The sequence below is a fragment of the Rhinatrema bivittatum genome, chromosome 7, assembly GCF_901001135.1.
Source record: "Rhinatrema bivittatum chromosome 7, aRhiBiv1.1, whole genome shotgun sequence".
NCBI lineage: Eukaryota > Metazoa > Chordata > Amphibia > Gymnophiona > Rhinatrematidae > Rhinatrema > Rhinatrema bivittatum.
Window position 1 is genome coordinate 3,569,570 of NC_042621.1, and position 12,945 is coordinate 3,582,514.

The 12,945-nt window shown below is 45.3% G+C and overlaps 1 protein-coding gene across 2 annotated transcripts in view; it reads right to left on the reverse strand.

Annotated features, from left to right (window-relative positions):
- Positions 1-7,807: 7,807 nt before the first annotated feature.
- Positions 7,808-12,945, reverse strand: part of MTHFSD (methenyltetrahydrofolate synthetase domain containing) — a 41,030-nt gene continuing 35,892 nt past the window's right edge. For both annotated transcript variants that reach the window (XM_029608077.1, XM_029608078.1), the window contains exon 8: positions 7,808-9,184. In XM_029608077.1, coding sequence (XP_029463937.1) covers positions 8,678-9,184 — 507 coding nt within the window. In that variant the 3' untranslated portion in view covers positions 7,808-8,677. The remainder of the gene's footprint in view (positions 9,185-12,945) is intronic.

Below are 12,945 nucleotides of genomic sequence, written 5' to 3' on the forward strand. Positions count from 1 at the left end.
TGCTGTCCTGTGAGAACACCTGTTACAGGTAAGCGACTCTGCTTTCTCACAGGACAAGCAGGATGGTAGTCCTCACAGATGGGTGAGTACTACCTCACATATGGGTGAGCTGAGGATGCCCGAGCAATGCACCAAATGCACCCAAAAGACGTGCATCAGGCACAACAGGGTGGAATTTAGTAAGGAGGGCATCCTGAAACCCTGAATGTGTTGGTGGAAGGATGTTGGGTAGTTAAACTGAAAACAAGTTGCGTAGCACAGACTGGCCGAAGATGGAATCTTGTCTGCCAGCCTTATCTAAGCAATAATGGGCTGCGAAGGTATGGAGAGAACTCCAGGTAGCAGCCTTACAAATATCAGCAAGCAGCACCGAACGGAGGTGCGCTACTGATGTTGCCATGGTCCTGATAGAGTGTGCTTTCACACGGTCTTGCAGCGGAATGCCTGCTTGCTGGTAGCAAAAAGAAATACAGTCCGCTAACCAGGAGGAGAGGGTTTGCTTTCCCACAGGACTTCCCACTTTGATGGTGTCAAAAGAAACAAACAATTGAGTGGATTTCCTGTGGGCCGACGTGCGGTCTAGATAGAAGGCTAGGGCACGTTTGCAGTCCAAGGAATGCAGAGCCTGTTCTCCTGGGTTTGAATGGGGCCTGGGAAAAAAAGGTAGGTAGGATGATGGATTGATTAATATGAAATTCCGATACTACCTTTGGTAAAAAGTTAGGGTGAGTGCGGAGCACTACCCTGTCATGCAGAATTTTAGTGTAAGGCGGGTAGGTAACTAAAGCCTGTAGCTCACTAACTCTGTGAACGGAGGTGATGGCGAGAAGAAAAACTACTTTCGAGGTGAGATAGCAGAAATCACGAGAGGCTCAAACGGAGGTTTCATTAGCCGCCCCAACACCACGTTAAGGTCCCAAGCAGGGGCCGGAGGGCGCAGTGGAAGTTTTAAGTGGAGCAAGCCTCTCATGAAGTGTGTTACTAAGGGTTGTGTTGAAATAGCGACATCCCCCATGCCCCTATGAAACGCGGCTACCGTGCTGACATGCACCCTGATGGAGGAAGTTTTCAGCCCTGACTCTGACAAGTGCCAGAGATAGTCCAGAAACTTTGCCGTGGAATAAGTGAAGGGGTCTATGGACATGGAAGTGCACCAGACTGTAAACCTCTTCCATTTAGAACGATAAGACCTTCTCGTGGAAGGCTTTCGTGAAGCTACCAGGACTCGGGACACTGACTCTGAAAGGTTAAGAGGTTGGAGTATTAATCTTTCAACATCCAGACAGTCAGAGAAAGGGCCTGGAGGTTGGGGTGGCGCAGGTATCCGTCGTTCTGAGTTATCAGAAGCAGATCCTTCCCCAGAGGAATGTGCTGGCATACTGATAGGTCCTGGAGAATTGGGAACCACACCTGGAGTGGCTAGTGAGGGGCTATCAGAATCATTACACCCTTGTCCCTCCGTAACTTCACGAGAGTCTTCGATATGAGTGGAAATGGAGGGTATGCATCGAGGAGACCGCTGGCCCACGAGAGGGCAAAAGCGTCCCTTGGTGGCGAGTGGTGGCTGCGAGATAGAGAGCAGAAGTTTTCTACTTTGCGATTGTGGACTGACACAAAGAGGTCTATGTGAGAGTAACCCCAACGTTGGAATATTGCATCTGCTACTGTGGGGTTGAGAAACCACTCATGCGGATGAAATGTGCGACTCAACTTGTCCGCCAACACATTGTCCATGCCCAGCAAGTAGGTGGCTGTGAGGTACATCGAGTGGGAAAGGGCCCACGCCTATATCTGTACAGCTTCCTGACACAGAAGGTAGGAGCTCGTTCCCCCTTGCTTGTTGATGTACCACATCGCCACCTGATTGTCAGTTTGAATCAGGATGGCCTTGTTCAAAAGGCAATCCTGAAAAACCTTGAGGGCATATCTGATTGCCCTAAGCTCCAGGAAATTTATCTGATGTTTGGCTTCCTCTGGAGACCAGGTTCCCTGAGTCTGTAGGTCACCGATGTGAGCACCCCACCCTAGGTTGGAGGCGTCTGTTGTCAAGGTAATTTGAGGTTCTGTAACCTGAAATGGAAGGCCTTGAAGTAGATTGGAGTGTTGTATCCACAGGGCCAGCGACAAGCGGAGCTGTGTGGTAACGTGAACAATGCTGGACTTGATGACAAGCTTGAACCCACTGGGATTTTAGGGTCCACTGCATTACTCTCATGGCTAGGCGGGCCATCGGAATGACATGCACCACGGATGCCATGTGACCTAGCAGTATGAGGAAGTGACGAGCAGTTGAGAATGCGCCAGAGAGGCCAGAGTGAAAGCCCGATCCTGAGGGAGGAAGGCTTTCGCCTTTATAGTGTTTAGGTCGGCCCCTATAAAGGATAGGGTTTGGGAAGGAACTATCTTGGATTTGGGATAGTTGATTAGAAATCTTAGAGAGATCAGGGTATGGAGAGTGAGATGCAAGGACGCCAATGCGGCTTGTTGAGTCAGAGCCTTTATCAACCAATCGTCGAGATAAGGGTAGACATGGACACTCTGACTCCTGAGGAAGGCTGCGACCACCATGAGGCACTTGGTAAAGACTCGTGGAGCGAATGCTAGGTGGAATGGTAGTACACGGTACTGGAAGTGGTGAGGGCCGACTAGGAATCTCAGGAATTTACGATGAGATGGAATAATTGAGATGTGTGTGTATGCATCTTGGAGATCCAGAGAGCACAGCCAATCTCCTTTTTGTAGAAGAGGAAGTAGAGAGCCCAAGGTTACCATCTTGAACTTTTCCCTTTGTAGATACTTGTTTAGGGCACAAAGGTCCAGGATTGGACAAATGCCACCTGACTTTTTTGGAATGAGGAAATACCGGGAATGAAACCTCTGCCCCAGGACTGGAGGAGGGTTGAAACCTCCTGTTCTAGAAGGGGAGAGTGGTCAAACGATCCCCACATCACCCAAGGTGGGGAGTCCACTGGTACAGTCAGGAAGTTGAGGTGGTAATCCTGAGTGACTACCGCAAGCACCCACTGATCGGTGGTGAAGTGGCACAATCGACCACCGACCGGTACAGATGGAAGAGGAGGTTGGCATATGCTCTCCAGGGAGGAGTCAAAACCCGGACGCTGGTCCCGGCTGAGGGGCTGGCTGGGTTTTCTGAGGTCGAGATTGCTGGACTGACCTTTTTGATAAGGCTTGGAAGGGCGAACTTGGGAAGCCTGAGGATAATACCTTCTTGATTTGTAGACCAGCCGCTTAGTCTCGCCTGAATGTCCTCTTGGAGGTGGACAAGAAATCAGCAGGCACTGAAGAAAGTTAATGCAGCGTTTCATGGTGGTCCTTTAGCTGCACCATAGTCTCCTGGATTTTGTCTCCGAAGAGATTATCACCAGCATAGGGCAGGTCAGCCAACCTGTCCTGTACCTCAGGTCTTAGGTCGGAGGATTTCAACCAGGCCCACCTTCTTGCACTAATCCCCGTTGCAGACACCCTAGAGGCAGTGTCAAATATGTCGTACGTAGCACGGACCTCGTGCTTGCCCGCATCCAGGCCTTTTTGAGCCAGAGCATTAAACTCATCCTGGAATTAGTCAGGTAAAGATTAAGAGAAATCCTGGATCTTCTTTAAAGATTTCTGTTATACTGGGTCATGTATAACTGGTAGGAAGCAATGCGAGATATAAGCATCGAGCCATGAAAGAACCGTCTGCCAAAAGCATCTAGGGATTTCTGCTCTTTCCCTGAAGGAATGAGGTTTGGAACACCATGCTTTTTTCTGGGCTGATTCCAGAACCACAGAGAGATGATCCAGTTGTGATCTTTGAAATCCAGGAGCTGACTGTACAAGATAGGTGGCATCTGTCTTACGGTTGACAGGCGGAACTGAATTTGGGTGCTCCCAATTCCTCTTTAGAAAATCAATTAGGATTTCATGAATAGGAATAGACATGATTTCCTTAGGAGCATCAAGAAACTGGAGTACTTCCAGCATCTTGTGCCTTGAATCCTCTTCTGTCTGAAGCTGAAATGGAATTGTCTCAGACATTTCTTTAATGAAGTTAATAAAGGACAGATCCTCTGGAGGAGAATGCCTTCTCTCTTCAGGAGAGGGCTCTGCAGGCAGATTATCTGTATCCTGGGAAGAATCATCAGTCCAAGGATCATAAGGTTGATCACCAGCTCCCTGAAGATTTTCAGAGGGGAGAAATGGCGTTATTCCTGAAGGGCCAGGCCTGGGCATTGACGGAGGCACCGACGGCATCGATGGAGGAACCGATGGAACCGGGGACATCGATGGATGAGTCGGTGGCAGAATTCCAGACAGCGGTATGGGTATCTGTGTTTCTTCGTCTTCCAATGATATACTGGTGTCCTTGGTTCCAGCGGTGGAAGGGCACCGATCAATGCATCCAGTCTATCCAGTAGCAGTGCAAGTGCCATGGGAATCGGATCGGTGACTGGCACGGGCACCGGTACTGGCATCGATGGAGGCTGGAAGCCCTGCAGTGCTTTACCGATGGCCTCTTGGATCATCCGATCCAATTCCTCACGGAAGCTTGGGGCATGTAACCCTGGCTCTGGAGTAGGAGGCAATAGAGGCTTAGCTGGAGGGTCCACTAGTAAAAGTGGAGTTGCGGCTCCCTGCACCAATGAAGGTGGGGAACGCCTCGGTGACCTGGTCACAGAGGAGGATGGGGCCTTCTCTGGACGGTATTTCTTTGTCGGTGGCTTTGTCGACACTGATGCCAAGGGCTTGCCGGGATCAGCGGACTGAGCCTTCTGTTGCCAGTGTCGATGCTTTTCACGATGTTCTCCTCTGTCCTTCTCCTGAGGTGATGAGGAAGAAGTCGACACCTTTGGAGTAGTCGATGCCGGTCGGGCAGCAACGGTGTCCCGCTGCTGGCAAGAAGTCGATGGCACCGGTTCAGATGAAGTCTAAGCGGTCGATGGAGTCGGGGGTTTTGAATGAAAAAGAAACTCCATCTTCTCTAAATGGGCTTTATGGCCCTTTGGCATCATTTGGGCACATTTGGTGCAAGTTAGGGTATCATGGCCAGATTCCAAGCACAATATACAAATTCTATGCGGGTCTGTGATGGACATTATCTGAAGACAATGGGGGCACTGATGAAAACCCGATGCCATGGCTTCGACAAAAATTTAGCCGCGGTGCGGTTGATGGCCAGTAGGCCCTGAAGGGAAAACTCGACGGGAATAGACCGCAAACGAGGGTAAAGCCTTACCTTTCGATCGCGGAGTACAGATATCGATAGGGGGACCCCTATGGGGTAGAATTTTTGAAAAATTTTAAATAAGTTCCGTGAGGAAAATTCTTGTCAGGAATCTCTAGAGAGCTCCTTAACCCGCGTGGCTACTGCTGCGTGGAAAAAAAGGGACTGAAGGGGGTCCCGGCTGGATGTAGGGTTGGTGCCATGCTGGGCATGCCCAGTAGAGGCCAGTCAAAGTTCTAGAAACTTTGACAAGTGTTCCGTGATTGGGCTCCATCCTGTGATGTCACCCATGTGTGAGGACTACCATCCTGCTTGTCCTGTGAGAAAAGGACAATTTATTTTGAGATTTTTATTGCCCTTCAAAGATTTAGACCCAACACAGGGGTAGGCAGCTCCACTTTTAGAGTGGCTTTCAGGATATTCACAATGAATATGCATGAGATACTTGCATGCACTGCCTCCATCATATGCAAATGCATATTCATTGTGAAGGTCCTGAAAGCCAGATCTGTTTGAGGCACTCAAGGACAGGAATTGCCTACCCCTGACCTAATAGATGGCTGAGAACCTGTGGACCTTTACAAGGCAGAGATCAGGGATGGCCAACTCCAGTCCTCAAGGGTTGCAAACAGATTTGGTTTTCAGGATAGCTACAATGCATATTCATGAGGTACACTTGCATACATTTGCTTTAAAAAGTGGGTTACTCTGCAAATCCAGAACTGGATTAGTTGTGCAGTCCTGGTAGAGATACTTTTTCTGCTGACCAAGAAATCCATTTCCAAACAAAACCTTGAGTGTGCACTCTTCACAGCATTGAGCATTGTTGAATCTTCTCAGAAGATGGAAAGAGGCAGATCCTGTGGGTTTATAAACAGGCCGATACAGAATGGTGCGCTCGGCTGAACGCACCATTTAGCCCCCATTTGGCCAAGCGTTTTCGATATGCTATTATTACCCTTTATGCAAATGCATGTTGATGAGCTTATTAGTCACCCAAAATACAGAAAGTAAAATGTGCAGCCAAGTCGCACATTTTACTCTCAGAAATTAACGCCAGGCGTTAATTTCAGATGGCACCAGCAAGTGTACAGAAAAGCAGAAAAAACTGCTTTTCTGTACACCCTCCGATTTAATATCATAGCGATATTAAGTCAGAGACCCCAAAAATTAAAAAAAAACAACAAAAAAACTTCTTAAAAAAAAAAAAAATCTACCTGCGGCCCGGAAAAAAGATGCTCAATTTTGCTGGCATCCGTTTTCTGAACCTGTGGCAGTCAGCGGGTTCGACAACCAACGCCGGGAAAATTAAGGAGGCGCAAGAGACGCGCTAGTGTCCCTAGTGCCTCCTTATTAGTGCGGGCCCTAATTTAAATAAAGATTTGCGCGCCCAGGAGAGGTGCCTGGACACGCGTTGGGAGAGCGGATGCTCGCCTCGGAGTGCGGGCTCTCCCGCGGAGTTTACTGAATCGGCTTGAAAGAATTGGGAACATTGAACATTGATTGTAGCTAATCAGATGTGAGCTTCAGCCAGCTCTGAGAGACAATGCCTGTTGGAAGACTAAATTGTGTGCTGGTTTCTCTTCTATGAGGGCTATCTGGGCTCCTGCTAATGTGATCATTGAGCCTGCACAAGTATCTCAAGCTTCAGGCCACGACCTGCTAATACATTAAAAAGACACAGCTTGCAGAATTTGATTTCTTAAACTTCTTGTATATTTACTCTAAATTGATATTAAATGAAATTGCATAGTAGAACACAAACATTCCATGATTCTGTATGTATAAGGACCAATTCCTGGTTACAACTATATCTTGAGACTGAGGTACTATGATTTAGAAACCTTTGGGTACGTCAGTGCCACTTCTGTGCCTTGCTCCAAGCAGAAATGCCCATGCATGTTCAGGACCTTGTTACATGGCCTGACCACATCCTTACTAATACAGACATCTGCCTGGGACAGGAGACCTCACTCTGACAGATGGATAAGGAAAGAAGGCACCTGAGCCTCTATTCAGGGAATCAACATAGAATGTTTATCAGGCGTTAAGGTGGCCCAATGTATAGCATGCCGGTGTTTCTTCATTTAAATCTACCCGACTGGTAGCATTTATGCCACACCACACAGAAGGCCTGTTTGTACCTCTTACACACCAGAGTTGCACTCACACCAATGCCTCTGTGCAACTTATGTAATTCTTTCCAGATCTTACCAAAGTAGTGTGGTTGCCATGCTAGTCCACTTGAGTATGCAGAAATAGGGATCAATGAGCAAGCTGTAGGTGACGCCTTTCTATTGGACTTAATCAATATATTTGTGGCGAGATTTCTACAGCCGCACTCTCTTCTTCAGAACAGCGAAGAAGCAGTGGCTACACTGGGTTTAAATAGGCCTGAAATCACCCCACTGCCAGTGCTCTTCTGAATCCAGTAGTATTCATGACCACTCTTGCAGTGACCTATAATTTGATCTAATTTTTTTTTTTTTTTAATTAAAAACAATAAGTCAAAAACTAGTGACGCTCCGAGTCACAGCTTCAAGGATGGATCCTAATAGCAGCAAAAAAAAAAAAGTCAACTAATTTCACCAAGTTGTCCAATTTTATTAATGGCAACAAAGAGAACTTGTGTTTGTTTTACAGTTCATTTTGGGCAGTAACAGAAGCTGATTTGGCTACAGTGACTATTGGGCTATTTGAAAAGAGAAACAGGTCCTCTCTTCTGTGCTCACTGCAAGAGTTCTGTAAACATGCATCGTCGCAGATAAAACAGGTTCAGATTCTCCACGCTCCAGTGTCTTTTCTTAATCCTAACATGTTCTCCCTAATGCTGCAAAAAGACAGATGGCCCCCAGGCAGAATAAGGTAACCCTACAGCTGAAAAATACATTTTAACCTCTCTTATGTATTTCTGAAGAAGGGAAAACTGATCATCTTAACTCTTATGCCAAGGATCAACTGCAGAAGTGCCCTCCCATTCAGAGTGGCGCTCAGTCAAAGGACAACTTGTTTTCTGGCTTCCCAATTTCTGAAAAACAATTCAGAGGAGAAAGTTGGGTTTTTTTTTTCTTTCTTTTTCAGTTGAGCGTAGACTATTCAAAGCTGTACTCCCTTAACAAGGAAACTTTCCTGTTGCATACGGCAGAGTCAAACTTTCCTGTTGCATACGGTCAGTACTGCATCATGTGTGTGTTGTGTAGTGCAGCGCAGCAACCGTGGGAAAGGTACTGACAGCACACACCAGCCCCTAGCATATCTGGCCAACTAGTACAGTGGATTTCAGCAATGGCCAGACAGTAATTGCTTTCTCACAGCACTGTATGTAATAACCTTACTGAAATTGTTTGCTCACTTTCTTCCTCTTGCACCTGAAAACAAGAATTTAACAGGGCCGAGGTGCATTTGCCCTGTACCTACATCCTGCACTGCTAAGAAAATGTTTTTCCTTTCCACTCAGGGTTGTTGCTGTGGACAAGGATTTCCACTCATCCTGCTTCTCTGACTCTTGGACAGCTCAACAAACAAAGTGCTCCCAGCGATACTCAGGCCTTTTAAGGAAGCCACCACCCTCTGGGCAGTGCTCTCGTCTCTGTAATCCAGGAAAGCCCTGTGCTGTGAGCCCTGCCAGCTGAGCCGTAAAGGTGAGGCGTCTCGCTCCCTGAGCACAGACTTCAGTTCGCTCACTCTCACACCTGGAGGAATATTACAGACATAAACCGTGGTAACAGCACAGTCCACCTGCACTTCTGCTTTCTTGTTCATGCCTCCTTGTCCAACATGGGCAGACCTAGTATCAGATTTTGGTGGCTTGGGATCTCTTCTGATAGTTCCCACCAAGGCTGGTTTCTTCTTGTCCTCTGGTGGTCGTTCGTCTTTGAGAGAGACATCCTTCCCTGCCTGCTTCTCCATATATTGGAGATTCTTTAGGATGGGGATTCTCTGCATCAACTCCTGGGTGACCTGAAATAAAAAAACAAAAAACCAAACATTTAAAAACATTTCTGATGTTATGCCCTGGTTAATGAGTGTTTTGCTCTTCAGAAATTTCTTGGACACTGTAAAGAAAATCTATCCTCTTTAATGACGCACAGGATATGGGATCTATTGGTTAATCAAGTGACTTAGAAACCAGTAGAGCTTCTGACTTGCAAATTCGAGGGCTAGAATAACACAGAAACATTCCTTCTCCTGTTTGGGAATGGTCGTACAGCTCAAGCACCAAGCTGGTCATCAGATTTCATATGCCAGAAGTGGTTCTAGGCAGGCTTCTGTATTATATTGATCCTTGTTTGATATACTCTATTTAAAATCAACACTAAAAAAATTAGAGATAGCGTCAACACAAAAGAATTATGGAGGGCTACTCAATCATTCATCCCAAGTATATAACGTTCAACAGAGTGGCCATAGGACCACGTAGATACAATTTTTTGTTTGAATTTTTCTTTGCATCCTTATGCCCTTATAATTGTAACACAATCCCAACATATGTCCATTCCTGCAAACCATGAACCCCAAATCAACTGTTTCGGTAACAGACCAGCATCAGGGGGTATATTCAACATTAATCTATCTGAAATAATATGCCTATCTTCAGATGTCTCTGTCTCATCCAAATCAGCCCGTAACTGGTAGGGGATCAGGACTTAAAAGTTCCCGGCTTGCTGACATCCCTTGTTATACTAATATGATGTTGCTCATTCGGATACATAATTCTTTTGGGTGCTGATGCTATCTCTAATTTTTTCAGTGTGCATTATTGGATGAGATAGACTTCACTTTCTGGAATGCAATTCAGGAGTCTGCAAAAATGTAGGCATAGGAGTCATTCTTTACAGGACACAGCCAAATATCCTCAGAGCAGGGCCACGTACCTTGTCTTTCAGCATGGACCAAATATCTCCAGATATTCAGTCATTTCCATTGCTCTAGAATTTTATAGAAAAGAAACCTATCTATAGACTAAATAAGAGCTTATGTCTTCAGCTTGCCTTGTGCAAACTAACTTATTCAATGTTTTAATATACTCCTGCGAGTCACTAATATACCTGAAACTAAAATGGCACCAACAGATCACCAGATCTCAAGTGTCACATACAGGTATATCCTGCTATGCAAATTAACTTTGTTCTTAGACCATGTGCACACAAACACATCTGATTAATATTCATTATGGATATCTTGAAAAGCTGCCCTACTTGTGACCCTCACTGAGAACCCCTGCAATAGATAAAACATTCCATAAAAAGAAAGTCACAGTGAGATAGCCTCTGTAAAGCAAATTAAATGTCATTCTTTGGAGCGTCCTCTTGTCTTTTTCCTGCTATCCAAAGTAAAGAGTTTGTCTGACTTGGCTGGATGCTGATCCCCAAATTCCTCTCTTCGGAGCAGTATACCCAGCTATTAAAGAGGTAAGCTGGGCACTGATGCAAGTCCAGTAGTTTGCAAGCAATGAGTTCTAGATCGCCTAGTCTGCTCCCCAAATTGCCTATTCATGAGTTTTCCAGCCATTATCTTACTACTGTAAGACCCGCAATAGCCAACAGCCAGCACAGATAACAGAGATTGTCACTGCCTGTCCCCATTAAATTCCAGAACCCAACTCTACTGGAACTTTGTTTTTCTCAGTTTTCTGGGCCACGTAACTGGTCCATTGTTTGGAGTTGACAGCATCTCCCTCACCGGGCACGGTGACATCAGACCAGCATCTACAAGGCAGCTGATTTTGTTTTTCCTGGCCAACGAATGGGAACATTTGTTGTGTGTGGTCGAGAATTCCATAAGAAATCTCAGCTCCAGGCTAATTCTGCCAAACAGGAAAACTGTTCTTTTCCTATCCTGGAGTAACTAAATCATGTTTTCACTGGATTATGCAGGTATCGCTGTAGAAGTGTGTGAGTCTCTTGCCCAAATCAATATCCTCCTCTGTCTGAAACCTACTTGCCCAATTAAGGGGTAAGAGGAAAATTTACAACCAAGGAGCCAATTACTACTTTGAACAAATGAGTGCAAAATAAACCCTCACTCAAACTTGGTATAAGTAGTGCTGTCCATTTAGGGTTTGAGAAATGAATTGTGCATAACAGTTATCAATTAATGGCCTTACACAAATAAGTGCAAGATTAAGTGATTTGGATCAAAGTTTTATCATCTGCAAACAGAAGACAAATTAATTACATTTATGAGAGAGCTTAATTGGTTGCATCGTACTAGAGCTTTGTGGTAATTATTAGTTGGTTTGGTTTACTTTTATACGTTAAAAAAAAAACCAAGATTCTACAAAGGGAGTCAGACTAAACACCACACCTCAGATACATAAATACATATTGTAGTCTGAAAGGATAAGATAAACCACATCATGCTTGAGAGCAACAAGTGAGCAAACAGGACTACAAACAGGGATTCCGAGTGTGAAGGCTACTAATTTTACATGCACAACAGCTGAGCAAAAGTTAGGGACTTTGGTAGGCCTTTGTCATTTCTTTCAACATGTACCAGAAGCTCCTAACAGCTGAAGTATGGCTGGGAAAAAAACATATTGCCAAAGCTGTCACCAGTGTTATCCTGATCCACACTGACCAATCAGTTCAATATAAAAGTTGTTTGCAGGAAACAGGTGGCAAGGCTGAAAAGCATCCGAGAGAATGAGGACTACATCGATGAAATGCTTATTGAGACATCAAAGATGAAAAACTCAAACAGAGGGTAAGGTGAAACGACTACAAGATGACTACTGGATCCAGATTACCACAGTCACTAAACCCCACACCCCAACTTTGATTTCCTTTAAGATGATGAACTGGTATGCAGCCTGGAAGCGGAGGAGGAACTAACCATCTCATGATGAGAAGGAACTGAAACGTGAAAACACCAAAGCTTCAGACTCAACTAAGAGTTGGAGGATAGAGGTGGTTAATGACTTGCTTCTAAGGGGCACATAAGCATCCATCTGCTGACCAGATATATTTTCCTGGGTTGTGTGCTGTCCGCCGGGTGCCAAAATCTGAGAATCAAGCCTACTGACTTCTGTCTAATGCTGCTCATTCATGTTGGCATGATACTGCTTGCTATGTCATACATCTTATCAAAAACGGACTTCATGGCTTTGGGCAAGACGGTAAGATAGTTGCAGGAGTGATATTCTCCTCCGACTTCCCAGCTAAGGATAAAGGCCAAAACAGGGAAAGTCACATTTTGCAGATGAACGAGTGACTGCATAGATGGTGTTGATGAAACTTTTTGGACTGTAGGATTATTTTCAAGGACTGCTGAGACGAGATGGAGTCCAGCTGTTGAAGAAAAGATGCAGCATCTTCCAGAACAGTCTGGCAAACCTACTGAGGAGGGATTTAAACTAGGATCATCTGGGATGGATGATCAAAGCCCTATGGTAAATAATTGATTAAAAACAGTATGGAGTCAAAACACATCTGAGACAGCAGAAGAGAGCAGAGAGAAGTATAGAATTTAGGTATCACAGGTCTTGGGGGAAAAATAACAGGCTTTTAATGTTTTTCTGTATTTCAAATAGTCACTTTCTATTCTCAATTTCAAAGGTTTACTATTCCATAGAAATGGAGCCAGGTACTTGAAAGCAGACTGGCAAATACATTCTAATCTAATTTTTGTTGGTGATAGAACAGTCATCTGCACTAATATGGATGACCTCAGGGAACAAAAAGATTGTAAGGAATCAACAGGTCCACTAAATAAAGAAGGTG